The 20,100-nt window shown below is 40.9% G+C and overlaps 1 protein-coding gene across 2 annotated transcripts in view; it reads right to left on the bottom strand.

Moving 5' to 3' along the window:
- Nucleotides 1-613: 613 nt before the first annotated feature.
- HMGA2 (high mobility group AT-hook 2) overlaps nucleotides 614-20,100 on the bottom strand; it is a 110,923-nt gene continuing 91,436 nt past the window's right edge. For both annotated transcript variants that reach the window (XM_032689378.1, XM_032689377.1), the window contains one exon: nucleotides 614-3,772. In XM_032689378.1, coding sequence (XP_032545269.1) covers nucleotides 3,725-3,772 — 48 coding nt within the window. In that variant the 3' untranslated portion in view covers nucleotides 614-3,724. The remainder of the gene's footprint in view (nucleotides 3,773-20,100) is intronic.

The following is a 20,100-nucleotide window of genomic DNA, read 5'->3' as shown; positions in this document are numbered from 1 at the left end:
CAAATGAAGAAGAGAAATCAGAAAAATCCTGCCCAACTTGCCTGTGACGATCTTGAGGGTGTCTGAGTTCTGATGCAGTTTCCTGAGCTCTTCAATTTGTGCTGCAGACTGTACTCAGCCACATCCCTGTGTCTGCTGCTCTGAGTACCTGCTTTTTCTAACTTAATGGCTGCATAATGGAAACTCCATGAACCTGGATGCAAACTGCAATCTTGCCTAGAAAGAGAAGGCTTGTCACCTTGGTGGACTCCTGAGAGGCGGGTCTGAGATCAGGCAACAAAACCCATATCGGCGTGGCCCATGCTATAATGTTCCCTGCCTGGAAGGTAGGATTGCTGGTCCCCAAGTACATGGTTTAGTCCTTAGCTCAGCACAGCGAGTTCCAGGCCAGGAATGGGAACCTTTTGGGGAGCTTCATAAGATGTGTCCCTCTGCTGAGCCCCCATTCCTGGTGCCCCTAACAGCAAATGCACTTCTTCTCAGGCATATGCCTATGGTCATGGGACAAAACAAAGGCTACTTGCATGTAAAGATTTTACAAATTTGGTCATTGTGACCAAACTTTATTACTCATTTTATGGAACTGTGACAAAAGTTTAGGAACCAAACAACATGGGGATCACAGAGGCTATTATGTTTATTGTGCTGAACAGACTGTGATAATCCATTAAAGGAACATTTTCAACAAGCAAGCGATTTGAAGTACAATCATAGACAGCAACTCTACATGAAGAACAAAGCAAAAAGTTAGAAGACGCTCAAAAGGAAAAGTACACTGTAGTTAAACATCTTGAAGTGATTTTTTTTTCCTGCAAACACACCTCTCTTGCAGAAATGGTAGAAGAGTTACATGTCCAGTCATAGTTAGCAGTGACCAATAACAGCAAAGAACAGTCGTATAAAATTTATCTCCCACAAAAATAAACTATACATATAAAAAAATTTTATGATGTTCTCACTGAGTCAATGGCCACATGCAATTTTTCAGTCTGAAAAAATGAGGTATAGTAGGCCCTAAGAGGTAGTAATGTGTTTTGATTGTACTACAATATATAGAAAATGCATGATTCAGTTCATCAGAGTGGTAAGTCTCTCGGAGGTTGAAGAGTGACATACACCCAGCAATTATTTCTGTGCCATCCACCGAATACCGTGGTTTTAGAAAATGCAAAAAAACCCCCTTAAATCCTAAAAGGGACTTGCTAAGGCTTGATTCAATGCCCTTTGATGTCAGCAGAATTCCTTTTACTGCCTTAAAGTGACACTGGAATTGGCCTGTTAGAGCTACTGTATAGCTAGGATTTCTCTTTTACTTACTTTCTCTTTAACATGTCTAGTTGTGATACTCCGATCAGCTCTTTCTCAGCAATTTCCACTACTGAACCCTCTCAGTCTTTCGAGGAGGTCTGCATTTCTTGACACTGCCTCTTGGAAGAAGCCAGTAAGTAGTTATCTTTAACTGCATTTGGCTCAGTACTAAAGCCATACCAAAGGATGTCTTCCTGAGAAACTACCCCGGCCCAGTTATTAATACAATGGTACAAAGTACTGACTAAGAAAGAGAGGAAGAAGGGAAATAAAACAGAAATAGAGAAAAATGAAATTGGTGGGAGGAGAGAGAGAGAGAGAGAGAAGGAACAACAAAAGTCAGAGAGGGGAGAATAAAAAACCTCTACATTAGAAGCATTTAAAATAAATCTGGCTGAAACATTACAAAATCACATATGTCTAAAATACATGAAAATACTTGTCAAGTATTTTCTTACAATCTACTAATTTTTTTTTTAAACACATATTTGTGATTGCATTATGCAAAAGCTGAGCTTGCTGCTTTCCACCTACAAAGCTTCAAGTTTCTTTGAAGGTTTTTTTTGTTATTTTTTTTTTTTAATATGAAAGTAATTTAAAATGTGTTCATTTTCCACAAGTTATTTTACAAAAATAGTTTTGAACTAGGGATTAGTTGCAGTCCTAACCGTTTCAAACATCTCAAAACTAATGCTGAAAGTAACAAGTTCATTCCATTTAAAGTCTGGAGGTAGGTCTTTGTCAATCAATTAGTCCATTCCTTTAAACAATTCATTTGAGGTACAAACTTGGACAGTAATATTTAAACATTACAGCTAAATTTTTTCTATGTCATGTAGTGTCACTGAAGAAAATTATCCCACAAACCTCTCAGCAATTCAGTACAAAAATATATTCAAGTTAACAGTACATTACACAGAAGTCTAGCAGAGAATAGGGTAAGTACATAAAACAAAACAAAACAAAAAAACCCCCAAAATCCACACAAAGAGAAAAAAACCCAAACAAATCAAGCGAAAAGAAAAACACATAGTCATGCTGAAACACAAAAAAAGACATTGCTTCCTTAACTGCAAATAATGTTGAAAATAGAAAGAAAGGGAGAATGCAGATACTCATTATTATCTACCCAATAAAAATTTCCTGCATTGAATGTGTATAGCAGCATGTATTTATCAGTCTGTTGAGTTATTTGTAAAAAATCAGAGGTAGTATTGAATAGTGGGGTAATATTGCATCTGGTGCTAAAAGTGCTGCTTTGAATGAAAAGATGGAGAAATGCCACTGGCACAGAGGTGCTCAGTGAACCATCCTATGTCAAAATACATTGCTTAAGGTAATGCATGAGCTTAGTTGAGGTACATGGTGTTGGTTCTAACATTGTGACTGATGTGTAATGAGGAGATACTCAATTCTTTCAAAATACTGGTACAGGGTGAGGGGAATTAGTTAAAACAAAGTAAAAATCTGGATTATTTTTGTTCAGATAAATGTATGATTAATTTTTAGGTACCATTCTGTATGTTTTAAAACACTTTTATCAATAAAGACTTAGTCATTAATGGCATAAGAGAGTTTGGTGTCAGTCATTTTTGTTTCCACAGAAAATGCCTTGCTCTATAGAGAGCCAACTCCCTGGCTTCCTATTGTCTAGGTGATAAGGGCTGTTCATTTTGTTTACTACTACTTCTGCTGATATGTTTGTATCTATAACCATACAACGTATCTTTGTCTTTCTTCCCTTTTGCAAAATGAAAGTACCATTTTCGTGTTGATTTCTTTCTTCTGATTACCAGCTGAATGAAGTGAAAGATCATCTTTCATTTTTTTCCTGAAATAACAGTAAGTCTTATCAAAAAAATAAAAAATCAAGTACAAGTCTACAAGAAGGTTACAAAAGAAAAAGAGTAGTATCTATCCTTATCTTTGGTGATCTAAAACAGGGAGTTCACTAAGTAGGGAGTGGGTTGCTGGAAGTGTCGCAAGGCATAAGTGTTACAACACAGCCTTTCCTATTTCAATGCCCTTTATAATGACTATGTTACAAGTTTCTTGTTTATATGCAGTGCAGTGAATGACATAAACCTGATTTGGAGCTCTTCTGGACCCATTCACCCTTACTTAGCAACTCAAACAAACTATTAATAGGAAAAAAGAAAACAGTAATTAAAAGTTGCATCGTTAATCTGTGTCCCCTTTGTGTTACAGCAGTTTTTCACTAAACCTGGGACTGTGAAGGGATTACAAAGATGATTAGTCAAATCCTTTTTAAGGTTATGTGATTCCCCTTGCTTCCCCCCCCCCCCCCTTTCAGGCAAAAGTGGAAAGATCATGGCAATAGAAAGTAAGTGGTCAAGGCAGTGTCTTCTCCCTTCAAAAGACTGCTGATGAGGTAGAAATTGCATGGTGCGGTGTCCTAGTCTTCCTCTGCAGACTCTTGTGAGGACGTTTCTTCAGTCTCTTCCTAGAATACACAAATAGGAATAATATATGATAATAATATGACCATGTATCTTAAACTGCTGCTTCACTGTTCCCTCACGCAGCTGACAATTACCTCTTGAGCTAATAAAATGCTCTTTACAGCTGCTGTGACATCTCAAGAAGCCACCTTGGGAAGGAGAGGAAGGTACCCTGCTCTCTGATCCCACCACTTTGCCTTGCCAGGCTTTTCTTCTACCCCAGGAGACGTCAAGAAAAAGTAATCTGTGCCATACTTTGTCATAGGTCTCCTATGGCCAGCAAACATGGGCAGCTAGAAAAGAGAAAGTGTTTTGAGCAGGTATCCAATGTTAAGCTGTTGCTCTCCTTCTCCTCCTCATTGGCCCTTGTACTGCTTCATGTTTACCTTCAGCAAGCCTGACCAAATGTGATGCTCTTATCCTGATTTTTTTAATGAATGTGCAGTACCCTTCAGGACATGGGTGGTGAACTGGGGGCAATAAACATTTATAATAAAAGGGGCTGTCAGTGAAAAGTTGTTTTTTATCAAACACTGTACATCATTGCCTAAGACAGCACATGAAAAAGATCTATGAAGAAGAGGAATTTGCCTCCTCAGCCAACTGAGACCTTTGAAGAATGACCGCTTAAAACAGCTTATAACAGTCTTCATACTTTAATAGATTTGATTTTCCACATGGCTTCATTTTGTCTGGGTGGCTAACTGACACAATTTATAACTCTCTTCCTTTCCCAGGCCACTACAGTACACCATTCAGCAAAGCTTGCCTTAAAGCTTGCCTGCCTTATGCGACCAAACTTCCATTCATTAGTGTTTGAAACACCTCAGCTGTGAAGGGCTCCTAAATGCTACCATGTGTGACACTGCTGTGGAGGAGCGGTATCAAGGAAAAACACTGTGCTTTAATCACAGGCCACTGCTCACTGCAATCTTCTTTCATAAGGTTTCGACCTCCCCCCCACCTCACTGCAAGAAAAGGCTGAAAAAAAGCTGTAAATCCAGGGAACAAACATAACTATAAATGAATGGATGACAGCTAAAAAATATAACCATAGCAGCATCAAGCCATGAGATTTCACACTGGTTTTGTTTAGTCTGCTTTGGGTTATGTGGGAAAAGTGAAAAGCATGAAGGAAATGCTCCCTCCTCTTCCGTCATGCCCCCACTCTTGCTAAAGCTTGGGCCTCAGATATTTAAGCCAGTAGGTTTATACCTCTTGACTAGGAACCAGGCTGTGATCCTGGGGTACCATCTTGAGCACCAGACACAAAGAAAGATGTAGCATGATCAAAGCCATGGACAGAGGAAAGAGAGCAAAATCAAGTGCCAGCTGCCCTATGACACTGAATTTTCAATTAATACTTAAATTCCAGAAGACACTGATCTATCACAAGATGAACAACTTCTTCCTCACAATAACTTGTGTCCAGTTGTAGCAGGTTATATTCTCAGTGCTGCAAAAAAAAAAATGATCCCCAACTCACAAAATGATCAAGTGAATTTTACTCTGTCCCTGGTGGCATGGGGCTGGGGGGGACCTGAGCTCACTGAGCTCATTGAATCCAGTAACTGTTACAACATTTCAGTCAAGAATAAAAATCGTATCTTCAGGCACCTAAGAGATTCGGGCTGCATGTGGAGAGACAGTGCAAAATATGTTGGTTTGAGCCTTGGTAATTCAGAACTCGGAATGATCGTGGAAAACCCCAGCTTTGCCTCCAAGCCAAGTATTTCAGTTAAAAATTACAACTGGGGGTTCTGTGCTCTTAACATAATACAGGTAGACATGTTTTGATATTTGATGATGATCACATGCTTAATTTCTTACAGCACTGTGGTCAGCCCTGAGCCTCTGATTATTGTTTCCTGGAAGGCAGCAACACACGTGTGGGTGCAGAGCGGCAGCTCTCTTTTATTTATGCTTGGCTTGTCAGGAGGCTACTGAAACCTGATGAACTCATTTTCCATGAAGGTAGACTTCCGATCACAGTGTAAGAAGGATGGGGGAGAGGCAAAGTATGTGGAAGGACATACTTCAAAGCCAAGCCAGGGTGGCCACAAGAGAGCTCTTTTTAGTTAAAAAGCCATCCACTCTAGTGCTTTTTACTGTGAATCTCACAGTATTTTTTTTCTTGTAGCCCCGCTGTAGTGACAAAGAAAATTAATGAGAAGCTCTTCCTTCATGCAATGTTCATGCAATGAAGGAAGAGTTGCTCTCATCTGCGTACGTGCATGCAAATGTGTATACCTGTAGTACCTCGAAGGATGAGAAACAAAAAATTAAGATAACCCACCCAAATATTTAAATAATAAACTAATTATTAAAATATATTTAAGACTGGCAGATTTCAAATTCACATCAGTCTTGGGAAAGACTTTTTCATGAAGAAAAGCTGTCAAAGGGTTCAGATTGTTGTTCATTCCTTGCAAAAGTCTAAGATAGCTCAGTTACAGATGAGTGTTTTTAAACCAAACTATCATGTAAGTTTCTTGTCAAGACAACAGATGGAGACATGATTGTGCTCTGAAGTGCTTACAATTCAAACAAAAGGACGGTACCAATCAGACATATATGCATGGAGGGAGCCAAAGGAAGAGGTCAGTAGAGGAACTGAAAGAGAAAATACAAATGTATAAGGCAGGAAAAGAGAGGGATTTTTTGCACTTGTGAAAAACTGGTTGCAAATACCAGAAGGTTGTGCAGCTGTGATCCTCAACCCACTCTCTAGCTCTACACACTTCCCAAAAGATGGAGGGGGCTAGGCATTTTGAGAACTGTGCAACCTGTGGAAATTGAAAACCAGCTCTGTGCTGAGTCATTTCAGTAAAGTGCATTGCTTGGCAGTCAGGCACTGGGCACCTCAGGGGAAGGATGCTTTAGCATCAGTAGGCACCCTCTAGGAACTTACAAGTCATCACAGATCCCCGTCAAGGTCGATGGCGTAACCATGTATTATAGGGGGTCCCTGAGTCAAAAGTTGAAGGAGGAACTGGGGTAGGAGTTAAATACTTTGTAAGTCCAGAAATGCTTCTGACAAAGTTGAAGAGAAGGGAAAAAATTAGGAAGGGAAGCATGGTCATCAGACCAGACATCAGAAATCCAAGTCACTCAGTCAGAGCATGATAGCCATGCAGAGCATAAATTCAGCAACACCACAAGAAGCTTCAGCCACGAAGCAAAGGTTTCAGGTTACATGGCAACCTTAACTCAGGTTGTTCTCTCTTTTTAGTTGCATTTACTGTAGCATGGTGACATGTTAATTGAGCATAAATGTTCATCGACCCAATTTTGCCTTGAAGGGCTACTCCCCTGGTTTTTTGTTTTCTGCTGCAGCAAACTAGTAAGAGGCTGGGCTAGTGGACTGCAAAGAGAAACCTGAGAAAGCTACAAACCATGCTGAATCCAGCTAACAGGGCTGGATGGCCACGGCCATAGCCATGAAGAGCTCAGGGTGAATAGGATAAACACCTGAAGGGCAGGGTAAATACTCACATGCATAGCTCAGGCTTTATTCTTGCTTCTAAGACAATATCTCAGGTGACTTCCTGTGCATCTGTGTATACATCCCCATACATGTATCCTCAGGGACTGATTGACACAAGGACCTGCCACAGAAGCAGTTTTACTTGGCACATACTGTCCTTGGTCATCCAAGGGTGCCATGCATGGGTATGTTTATCCTGAGTTGCTACAGGTCATAGCATGATATTTTATGACAAACTGCAAGCTAGCACCCTGAGCTGTTTCCACCCTTAACTGCTATAATTGCCCTGTCAAGCAGGGATGATCGGGAGCTGGTGTTTCTCCCAAAACAGAGCTGCAAGGCAGCTTTCTCCAAAGCTCCTACGTGCGCAGATGTTTAACAGGTCTTTTCTTGAGCGGTATCACTGGCAAGGGGCTGGCAAATGTGGACACTAGCCTGGACCCTCAACTCTCACATACGCTGGACTCCAGCAGGAGGGAAAGAACATATGTTTTGCAATGACTCACAGAAGGTATCTGCCCTCAGAAAGGCTACTCTGTGGGGGACTGGTACCACTGTTGTTAGCCCTGATTTAACAATGGTGAAGGTAACAAAAAGAACCAGGAGGCAGGACAGCAGGCTTCAGTTACGAGTACCTATCTGGCTTGCCCAACACATGATTTTAAAATATGACAACCTTGGTGGCCTCTGGTTGCCTGATTATAGGAACCTGAGGCTGTTTTAGATGCTCTGGATATCTCATCTGGTAACCAGCAGATAAGCCAGAAAGGCGCTGGTCTCCTGTGCCATGCCCACCTGCTCTGTGTGGCTGCCTGTGATCCCTGCAGACACTCAATGGGCACAGAACAACTGTGTTAAGATTTGTGGATCCATGAACCCTCTCCAGAGCTATGAAGTTCCATCTCTGCTTTTTAAGTTTCTCCACTGTGGAAAAACAAACTGGTGTATACTGCAGAAATATGCAAAGTGACAACCACTGGCACATGCACTTCACAGGTTCCTGAGGTGCATTGGGAAGAGTGTGGCCAGCAGGTCGAGGGAGGTGATCCTCTCCCTCTACTTGGCCCTAGTGAAGCCACATCTGGAGTGCTGTGTCCAGTTCTGGGCTCCTCAGTACAAGAAAGAAAACGAGCTACTGGAGAGGGTCGAGCAGACGGGAATAAAGACAATTAAGGAACTGGAGCATGTCTCTTATGAGGAGAGACTGAGGGAACGGGTCCTGTTTATTCTACAGAACAGAAGACTGAGAGGGCATCTCATTAATGCATATAAATATCTCAAAGGCAGGTGTCGAGAAAATGGTGTCAGGCTCTTTTTGGTAGTGCCCAGCAACAGGACGAGGAGCACTTGCCATAAACTAAAACACAAGAAGTTTCACCTCAACATAAGAAGAACTTCTTTACTGCGAGAGTGGCAGGGCACTGGAACAGGCTGCCAAGGGAGGTCATGGAGTCTTCTTCTCTGGAGACATTCAAAACCCACCCAGTTGCATTCCTATGTAACCTGCTCTAGGTGACCCTGCCTTGGTAGGGGGTTGGACTAGATGATCTCCAGAGGTCCCTTCCAACCCTAACAATTCTGTGATCCTGTGATTCATTCCTAAAGCTCAGAAGTGGCACCGTCTAGAACAAAGCTGTGCCACAAATGATTGTATTTAAACTTCAGCATCTTTTCAGGTCAAAGTCACGGCCTGACACCAAGATCTCCATTTGGTGATCCACATTTTGTTGGTGCAGGCTATTTTTCTGGAAGTACAAGCAGCCAGTAGCATCCTAGTGACCTCAAGAACAGATATACTTAGTTTGGTCTTTGTATGTCCTCTGCATTCCTTTTTCTGATGGACTCGCACAAAGTGCTTACAACAAAACCTGATGAAGAGACAATAACTGGTGTTTGAGAGAAGCATTCCCCAACTTGTAGAAGGGTAACTGGTATTTTTGTAAAAATGTTTGCTCTGTTCTAATACCCCGGGGTAAAGCTTTAAGAATAATTGTCTTTACCCCATGAAACTCACTGGCAATTCAGCTGCAATTCAGTTTTTTCACCTTTTGCTCATGAATTTCTGAACTGCAGATTTAAAAATTAGAACCCATTTTGTGAAATGAACTTCAGGATCATCGTAATGCTGCATATGGAGCCTCTGAATTTGTCAGAGCTTTTATTTTATAAGGAAGTATTAGCTATTGGCACAGATTTTGCTCGCTGCTTTCTAAGCCCAAGAGGGTAAGCCTGAATAGATACGTCAAAAAGAACTGCTGACAAGAGCAACTTGCAAACTGTGGACCATTGTCTGCTGTTAACTGCTCTGAAATCCACTGGCATGCAAGCTAGTATTTTCAGCGAAGACCCTGAAATACAGGGATAGGAACAGATGGCTTCTATAGCAAATGCAGGGGCCCGGACTCTGCCCAGCTGAGACACAGTGCCATCCTGACAGCTCCACAGCCAATGCACCAAACTGCTGTAGAAATTCTTACAGCACTAACAGACACTCAGAGTGCTGTTTCCTTTGCATGAAACTTAGGGTGGGATCTGCTGCTTTGAGCTACTGTACTCTCTGCAAAGCACAACAGAGAGCTCAGTGACCGACTGACTCAGCAGTAAGGCAAAGCTGAATTCCAGAAGATGGATTCAGAGCTCAAATTGTTGCAGATATACTTCACATATCACAACGTATGCATTTATTAAGGCAGAAGAGATCACCATGACCATACACAGAAAAGGCCACACAACTCTTCTTACTGCTGGATTAAAACACAATTTTAAGGAAATTATGTCAATATAGAAACTCTGCATTCAAACACATATAAGTAAACCAGCCCACAAGCAAGCAATTTCTGTGCACTGCAAGTGCTAGTATGGTAGAAGGAGCACAAATTCTTTAGCTTGGTGGGTAACAAAACAGTTAAAAACTCTGCCTACAGAGCAGTTCTGAGATACCCTGCCCTCTCTCAGCACTGTTTCTGCAGTCATAGACTAAGGCATGGGACAGCCCATGGGATAGTGAGCAGGCAGGTCCGCCTGAGGAAGTAAAACTTTTAGTACTTAAATGACACTGAATATAAACAGAGAGACAGAGAGATGGCAGATGGTGGGACAGTTTTGGGTTGAGATTTAGGGACTGCAAACCAATATTCTGGCCTCAAATGTTTAAGTTCCTATGGACCTAGCGTCTAATGACCCACTTTGTCATGGATTGACTATAGCATGAGTTCAATATTTAGATACCAGCAAGCAGCTGCTGTTTCACTTTACTGATGCCCAAATGCTTTTTGGTGGGCATGTTTAGAGCTGCCTAATGCTCTTAGGAGCAGTCAAGGGACAGCAACTGTCTTTAAGGTCATTTTGACTTAGCAATTTCCTCAAAGTTTTCACACTCAGGAAGGCAATGCGTAACAGACAGCAAAAATAAGAGTGTGCGTGAATGCAATAGCACTGGTTTGGATTCACATGTAGACTTATTTTGAAATCCCCATGCTCTCATTTGAAGTAGATACTTCAAGCTGGGTTTTCTCTCTTCTAGGAGGAAGCCTCCTCACTAAACTGTTGTGTATAGAGTATGCATTTTCTTCTGTTGAAGACACTCCACTTTTATATAAATAATCAAATATTCTGTTAAAGACAGAAAGGGAGTAGAGGGAATAAAGCAAAAAACTGATGCTGTCCTGCAGGTGACCAGCATGTGGTTTTTGAGCTGCATAGTTAGTAAGCAAATTAAGTGTGTCCTCTCCTTTTACTGCTGGAATAGCACTGCTTGACTAGCAAAAAGGCTACTCATGGGGATTACTGGATAATCCACATCCCCAGCTGTTGGAGGAAGTGAAGTAGCTGAGGCAGACAGACTGAAGTTGCTGGGGCTGTGCTGGGATTCAGCTGGTTCAGGTCAGAGAGAGTTACCATCCTCGCACGTTTAGAAACCACTCCTAGAGATCCCCTTCCTCTTCTGGAGGAAGTGTCTCACCAGGCTTGGCCAAGTTTTGGTCCTTAAGCAACAGGTTCAGGTAACTGGAGGGGACCAGGACACTGTGCAGGAGGATTCCCACAGGACAGGACAGGACAGGACAGGACAGAACACTCCTCTTTAAGTTAGAACAGCTTATTTTAAATATAGATTCAAGTATCTTCCTCCCGTTAGGTTAAGGGGGAATCAAAAACATTTCTCTATCTCCGAGCTTATCTCCCACTAGGAGAACTGTTTGATATAATGGAGTGATAATGAGTCTCTCTGGTTAGTTTGATAGAAAGGGCTTATCTAACACAGGATTTTTAAATCCAGGAGGGTTTACACTGAGAACTTCCAGAAACAGGAATTAGGCTGACTGACATTTAGATATCCTAAAAATTACCTGCCTTGGGTTCTGCCTCTCAGCTTCTCTTACAGATGGGCTTGAATGAACCTCAGCTTCAGGTGTCCATATTTGCCATGGATTTTAGAGCAGCCCTGAAGTTAATTCAGCAAAGAGGTTTCTGCAAGGCAGCAGATCGCTCAGCACCAAAGCTTGTGCGGCTGAAGCCTTGAAACTGAGACTCAGCTGTCTAAATTACGTCAGGCCAGATTTCTTAAACGCGTTTTGGCATCTGAGTAGAGCAAGTGCCTTTTTGACCTAAGCAGGTCAAAACACTTTGAAAAAAATCTGTTCCCCATGTGATTAAAAGGAGGCTGAAAATCTCCAGCAAAATCTCAGTACTGGTCAGAAGAATTTTGCAGGAAACACCATTTAAAGTCTGCAAAGCACAGGCCTAAAGAGAAAATGCTGCTTGAAGCAATTGCAGGTGCTATGCTAACACTGACAGAGACGTATTTTGTCTTGGAGAGCTTCAACCCTACAAGATATAAACAGTTCTGGTGGGAAGGAAATAAAATATTAAGAAAAAGAAGGCAGTGGTGCTATTAGAAACATATACAACTGAGCTGGACTAACCCCAACTTTGAGAAGTTGCTCTTAAAACCTCTTGTGGAGGCTTAAACTGTAGTGGTAAACTGCTCTGCATTCACAGCCAAAATCTGGACTGAAGCATAAGGCAAGCAGAGGCTCTAATAATAGTCTCTAACCACTAATATGTATAGTCCATAATTAGAGGAAAGAGCAAAAGACGACAGATGCCAACCTTTAAAAATTCTTAGACTCGTCTAGTTCACTGAAATGCTGTGGGTGACTGCGTTAGCTCTGCTTTCTTGTGGCACTGAAGATGAAGAAGCCCAAAAGGATACTGGAGCCCCTACAGGTAAACCTGTAGGAGTCTGCCTTCCCCCTGAGCCCTTGAGGTACTCAAAACAGCACCAGTTTCTGTGCATATTTTATGCTGAATGACAGCATAAATGACTACAGCATAATGACTACAGCAAAGGTCTCCCAGAATGGAGTAGGGAAACACTAGTAGAGGCTTTGAAATTGAGGTCAAATCCACATCGTTTAGGTTCTGCCCCCCACCCCCCAAATTTAGAACATAATAAGAAAAATAAAATAACGCCTGTTTGATTTTGATTCTGCTTTTCTTCTCCCCCTAAAATCGACCACTCGTTACAGACGGGAAGCAACTGCCAAAAGTTATTCACCTTCAATCCTTTATCACTTAAAAAAACATTGTGGCTCTGCCCACGGAGCCACTGGCAACAGCAGTTTGGGAGCAGCTATCTATCTGCAATTATAAATAATAAAATAAAGCGTCTTCCCTTTTGAATCCCAGCTGAGAGATTTTGTCAAGTGATCAAACTTGTCTGAACCTTGGAGCAGCAGCTTTGAAGTAATAAGAAAGAGATTGAAAACTTGCAGCCAAGAGCCGCACACACCTCATTAGGGTCCAGACATGCGGGAAGGCCGAGCAGCAGCCGCCGGGTCCAGTCCCAAGTACCCACTGGAAAGAGGCTGTGGGAAGGGGAGATAAAAGCGCCTTTCACACTGGAAGCGCAACGGTGACATTTTTATGAACGCCAGCCCTGAGGCTGAGCGGCCCATGCCATGCTGCTGCCCACCAGGGCAGCCCTCAGCAGGGCAGGGCACGGGGCTCTGCTGCCACTACTGTCATTGCTCTTCCTCTCCCCTGGCTTTTCCTTTCTTTTTTTGTTTCTGAAGGAGAGATTTAAATGTACAGGCCTCTATCTTGCCAGGGCCATTCTCAGAAAAGCCCTCCAAAATGAGAAACATATTTCTGAAAGACAGCAAGCCAGGCTCTACTGAGCCGATTCAATACAGTTCACATGAGACTTTCTGGTGTAATTCAGAAAATGATTTTTTTTCTTAAAAAAAGTGCAAACCAAAACAAAAACAATAAAGCTTAACAGACTTGTTAAATGCTTTTAAAAATATCTGAAGAGTTTAATCATGGATCTTGCCACACAGACACTGGCAAGGCTGTCTGCTTCCAGCAATGCAGAGTATTTAACTTTGAGAGCTGAAGTTCTGGGTTTAATTTTCAGTTTCAGACTAAACAGCAGGTCTGCAGCAAAAGGCAGGCGACAGCTCCTGAACACAATGGGCAATGGAAATGCTTCTCTTGCAAACTTTACTGATTGTGTAACCATGGAGCACCTCTTTGTGCAGACGAAAGCGCAAAATCAGAGAGGTTTGTGTTGGTTTTAATAAATTCCCCCCACCCCTTCTCTTTTTTACTGCAAAGAATTCAGCTGCTATTTTATTATGTAATGCTGCAGGCTAAAAATATAACCCTAATTTAAGCCACCCTGCCAATAAATCTACAAATACCAGGTAATCAAAAAAGGGTAGCTATGGTTAAATGAAATACTCTTCTTGTCATCTTAATATCTTCAACTGCAAAAGCATTTAGAGTGATGCATTTAAAGGTTTTCTCCAACTTCTTGAATATCTCTACAGAATCTGGCGGAAAGGGTGAGAAAGTTTGGTCCCTCCTCAGCATAGAGCAACAACCCAACTTTTTGAGCTTGATCTACACAGTGTCCTGCTACCACAGGACAAAGCTTTTTCTTTCTCTAGGCAAGAAAGCCTGATTCAAAGTGAGTGAAGCTGTCCAACTTAATAGACAGTGATTATTTCATTTTGATTATAGAACCTTTTATGGGAATTTCTTTTCCAATTGATCACATCTATATTCTATAATCAAATCAGAGAAGGTATCCTGGCAAAAACGTGCATTCAAAACGTGTTTTCTTTTAGGATTTACACAGATTTACTGCTATTTATACCTCAATGCTAATCTATTCTCCTCTTTCTAAATATAAAAAAATACTAATATAAATTACAGTTAATGCCTCACTATATAACAGAGCTCTCAGGAGACTATTAAAGCAATGTGTGAGTCCCCTAACTTACTTTAACTGTGTCTTTGCTGTTCTGATTTCAGTTTCCAGAATTTGCCTCAAAATAAGCATGGGAATCAGGGAAGGGGAAGGGGTAGAAGCCATTCACTGCCCTGAATCTGATATCTCCTCAGTCCTAGAGCTCACATGTTCCTCCTTCCTTCCTTCCAGATTCAAGTCTGGTTTCAATGGAGCTCTCATTTTTCTTCCCACTAATCCTGCTGTGAGATCAACCATTGGTAACTCTGTGAGAAATTAAATACCAGGATGTGGGAAATCTGAGATCTGAATTCAGGCAGAATGCGGGTGATTCTTTTTTTTATTTCTCTCTTTCTCTTTTCCCATGGTTGATGTGTGTCAAATAACCCTTCAAACCTGAGATCAGAGATCAGCCCTGAACAATGTGACTACACTGACAAAACAGAGGCAAAGCAAGATGTACACTGGCAATATTATATCATTTTCTAATATATTCAGCAGTCATTTCTAAAGTGAGATTTCAGCCAACATTTTCTGAAAACATTCTAGCACTTCTAGAAATGTCTTACAGTGAGATCAGCAGCAGAACTTCATCATGGTGATGTTCACCATCTGCTGGAGCAGACTTCATAAAGAATTTAACATTTCTTGCATTGGGATCCCAATGAAAAAGGATCCATGAGATATGGATCAACGCTATGACGATGCGAGTGCTACAGTGCCCAACAGTCAGGCAGTGGTTTTGAATAGCTTTTCTCCTTCCCTGGTCAGGGAAAAGCACATTTAGTTATTTAGGTCCTATAATGATGAACTCAAAACACTTACAAACTGCCCAAAGGTTTAGATCCTTCATGCACTGCTCATGCCTGAAAACCACCTATGTATTCCTGTAGCCTTCAATGTGAAGTACCTAGGAGAATAATTCTCACTGCATGGTCTCCTATGAGGCTGTGACACTCCTATACTTCTTATTCTGTCTATAAAGACAGCAGCCCCATGACTACAATATCCAATGAGCAATCTATGACCTGAACAGCTCCCCAAAGAGCAGCCAGCCTATCACAGCCTGTGCTTGCCATCTGTGTTGCTTCACTCCATCACAGCAGTAAGGAACAATACAGTGAGAGCACCAACAGAAGTGACATGGGATAGAAGCTCCACTAGGAAAAAGATTTTAAAGTGTCTGTTGTTATTTTGTTTCACACTGACTATAAATCCTTCACCTGAGTGGTCCTCTCTAGACTGCAACAAAGGAGGCATGCTCATAGCTTCAGCCTATACACCCTAGCCCTAATGTTTGGTACACATGTCACAAGCTGACAGGCTGACTGAGGAGGCCAGATATCACCCCGGGGTAGTATGGCAACACTGATTTCAAGAAACTAAATTCATCAAATTCTACAAATGCCCTACAGAGAACTGACAGAGTAGCTGTGAAATGCTTCTTATTTTCTATTCCATTCTATTATTCTGGACAACGAGCAGACCTTATAAAATTCCCCAGATGCCAGGGAAACCCCAAAATAAAATAAGATATTGGCTTCTTATTACTTCCTTCCGAAACATGTTTAAATATGTATATCAGTTAATAAGGGCTGAGTATACTACTCTTTTCCCTAGTCAAACTTTCACAGTGCTGGTATGCAAATACTGTAACTTTCTTAGCAAATTATTTAACAAACAAAAACTTATTTTCATTGGTCTTAACTTTGATTTTCTTTGTGTTTATCTTATTACATATGCACCGCAGCATACCTCATTTTTAACATACAATTTGCAACAGAATTTATACAGCCCTGAAATGGAATGGCAAAGATGGAGCAATTTTCAAGAGTGGTTACACAGGAGGTTTGTTTCCCTTGTTTTTTCGGTGCAGCAAATGAGCAAGGATACAGCCCTTGAGTATCTGTTAATAATATTTAAGTCAGGAAATATGGTATCTTTCAGTGACTTCAGCTGGATGTGGAGGAGAAAATACGATGCTGAGTGTTAAAAATGCAGAGTCTTTATGAGAAGCTCAGGAACCAAGCTCTCAGCAAAGAGCACTTTCTTCCTGCGCAGCCTTCTCACACACCTCATCTTTACTAATTAGCATTTTGATTATTTTTGTTCCTATAAGTCTGCAGACTGATCATTCTGGTATTTTCAACTTTCTGTATATCACTCTGTAAATACCTTAAAAGAATCCAGATTTTCAGAGGATAGCCAAGTGCTGCTGAGAATCTTGTATGTCTGTGAAGCAAGATACCCAAGTGTTAGCAGTACTGACTCTTGCTACTCTTGAAATCTCTGCCAAAATATGTAGCATGTGTATGCAAAAGTAGCACTGTTCAATTTACACTTGACTGACATTTTTTTAAACACTGCTCAGCCATGTTCCTCAATGGTGCTTCCCAAGTACACACCACAACCCCTTCTCTTCTGGCTATTATTAGTGAGATTTCAGTTCATGTCAAATCACAGCCAAGTTCTGAACTGAATGGAGTACTTGCATAAACACCTTGCATAGCCACAGCCATGTGGTCAAACACAAAGCCACCCTGTCCATACACATCACTTGCCCATCTTGGGCTCCTTCCACAAGCAAGGAGGGGGGAGGGAAGAGGTGGGGAGAGGGTGAAGAGGAGCCTTGCTGGCTTAGGGAAGTGTTTCAGCTTACCCCTTCCTCCTCTAGCCTTCTACCACCAAATTTTTATGAGGTGATTTGTATAAAATTGACTTTTTGATAATGATCCTATGGCTACAGTGTTCATTGTGTGACACTGTAGTTGGTGGCAAAGTCTTTGTCATCCCAGAACTGAGAGGTCACTGTGTACCTACCCACTACTAATAAACTACTAAAATCCAAAAAAATTTGCCTTATAGAGCAGCAACCTACCTCTTCATATCACTGCATGTATTTCCAACTTTTGACTCTTTAAAAGTGACTGAATATCTGAATATATTCCTGTTCTGAAGGGTATTATTTCCCTTTTCTTCCTTTTCTTCTGGTTTTATAATATCTCAATTTTTAAAATTTATTTACAGCCAAATTTCTGGATGCAGCCATCTCTAAAATGTTAATCTATCATAGCTATGTAATAAATGACAATCATAAATACTTACAGCCTTGGGTACATGAGTCTTACAATGATTTGTGTATTTAGGCATAGCCTCATTGAATTACATTATTCAGAGTCTATTCAGAAGTTATGACATATAAATAAGAAAATATTGCTGTCAGAAGTATGTGACATCCCTTTCTAGGCCTCATTCTTTAGCCCAGGTTAGTGCTCCATCTGTTCATAGAACTCATAATTGCATCTTCTATATTTTCCCCCAGATTCTTTTTTGTTTTATTTCAAAAACCTGCTCCTTTTTTTAAAGACATCAGACAAATTATTCAGTCTCTTCCTGTCATAATAAACTGATTATAAAAAAGGAAGACTGAATATGTCTTCCTTTTGAAGTCACATCATGCAGTTGCCACCATTTTGCCTTGAAAAGAGAAAGAAGGCAAGGATGTAAAGCCCAGTACCCTCCATGAGACTCCATTTACTGCATCCATGAAGAAAGCAAGAGGCTTTTCTGATTTCCCATGCTCCACCAACATACACTTGCTCAGCCTGTGTTCACACGGCACCAAGAACCTCCGGTACATATAAGATGACCCCTAGTGCTACCTTGGAGAAAACATTCAATATTTGCTTAAAAAAAAAAAAAGGCAATAATAAAAGAATGGTAACTTTCAGAGGATGTTCTGGAATGGCCTATATAACACATATGCACTTATCTTATGCTAAAGTACAAAATTCCATGTACTATTGGAAAAGAAAGTTTTACCCCTCTGGGATCTGAATTTCAGGAGTTCCCCTGGGAACTTTCTGACTCTCCATATCAGTAGATACAAAAAAAGTCCACAACACACAACACAGCTTGCTGGATGCAGTGGGAAGGGCAATGAAACCCCAGGGCACTAGGTCAATTTCCAGGGCAGAGGTTTTTCAATATTTCTACAGTCAAGGCTCAGTGGAGTAAGGCTGCAGTATTCCTGGCTTGGCAGGACACGGGGTGGCCTTGGACAGTGGCACTCACTCTCTTGGATGTGTATGTGCACCTTGCTTGGGTGCAAGGGATTTACCATCCTGTCAGTGACACTGGAAGCTTCTTTTCAACCTATGGAAGTGGGTCTCTCAAGTACTTCTACATTGTATTTCTAGATTGTATTTCTACAATCTCAGACATATCTGTCTGAGATTTCTCAGAAGGGAAAAGGCTAAATTCAAGTGTGGTGGCTAGCACGTAATCGAATGCCTGAAGCTTGTCCAAGCGCAGATCTATTGCATGGCAAAGAGAGGTGATGAAGTATTTGAACCCTAGGCCTATTGGCCAGGGTATCCCAGCACACTGGACCTGCCACACAACCATCACGGGTCTCAGGCTCAGCTCTGCTCACAAAGTCTATGACTTCTGGGCTGCATACGAATGTGCGAATCACAGATGTAGCTCCTGGGCTGCAGAGTCTGTCTGATGCTTTCAGCATTTACTGTGCCCTACACTGAGTAGACATATCTGATGGGTGCAATTTGAGGTGTATATATATTAGGACTAATTAACATGCATAACTTTATTGATACCAAGATTGAGAAATGAGTAAAGGAAAAAATATAGCAAATCTGCATCTTCTTTCCTATACAAAATAACACTTTTAAATGTTTATTCTTGTTGGGATTTGATTTTTTTTGATGTTGTTTTAAAAGCATCTACTACATTTTGCATTAGGTAGAAAAGTATACTTTATATGTTCTTTTGGCGTACACTTTTTTGTGCACGCTTTTCTATGTACACTTTATGTGTACTTTTCTGACTGATACAATCTTTTTTCTGATCTATACACTGTCCTGCTGACCTGGTATGCTGTCTTTTGGAATCAGATATGAAGGATCTGTGAAGATCTGAGATTTTAATAGATCTCCGAAAGAGATTATAAGATTTTTCAAAGGGCTGTTCTACATGCACAGTATTTCTTCTTTCCAGAAATGATAAAAATAAAACATATCTTGTTTCCAGAAAACTTTGATAGCTTCAATTATGTTTTCATAAAAATATCTATTTCCTTTGTATTACTTAAGAGTGCAACTCCCCCATATAGCCGAGTCTACAGCTGCTACAAATTGCCTAAAAATGAGGAAATGGAGAAATTTCTACTTGGATTGTTTATTTTCACACCTTGATAAGAACATTACTACATCTTGATTGTAAAATCTGGCTCTATGTTCTTTGGGGACAGGGAAGATTTCAAAGAGTCTTGTTTTGAGATTTAGGCAAATATTTATGTGAAAGTGCTAAACCTACCAATGTCATGCACTCTGTCTGGCTATTTTTTCTTCCTTTACTCAAGTAAGTGTGAGAGTATGCATCAGTGATCACCACAAAGATGTGTGTAGACCACAGTATTCAAAGGTTTGTATTAATTATATGGGTGTGTAGATTTCCAGTGGATTTTACTGGTGCTATTTACTGTCTGTGTGGTGGTAAATTCTGAGAGCTCCGGGAATATTTTAAAGATATTGCAAAACTTTATACAGGCATCTGTATGGCCCCAAACT

The sequence above is a fragment of the Chiroxiphia lanceolata genome, chromosome 5, assembly GCF_009829145.1.
Source record: "Chiroxiphia lanceolata isolate bChiLan1 chromosome 5, bChiLan1.pri, whole genome shotgun sequence".
Classification (NCBI taxonomy): domain Eukaryota; kingdom Metazoa; phylum Chordata; class Aves; order Passeriformes; family Pipridae; genus Chiroxiphia; species Chiroxiphia lanceolata.
The sequence above is the reverse complement of the archived record's forward strand: the minus strand, read 5'-3'. Positions and strand labels throughout refer to the sequence as shown.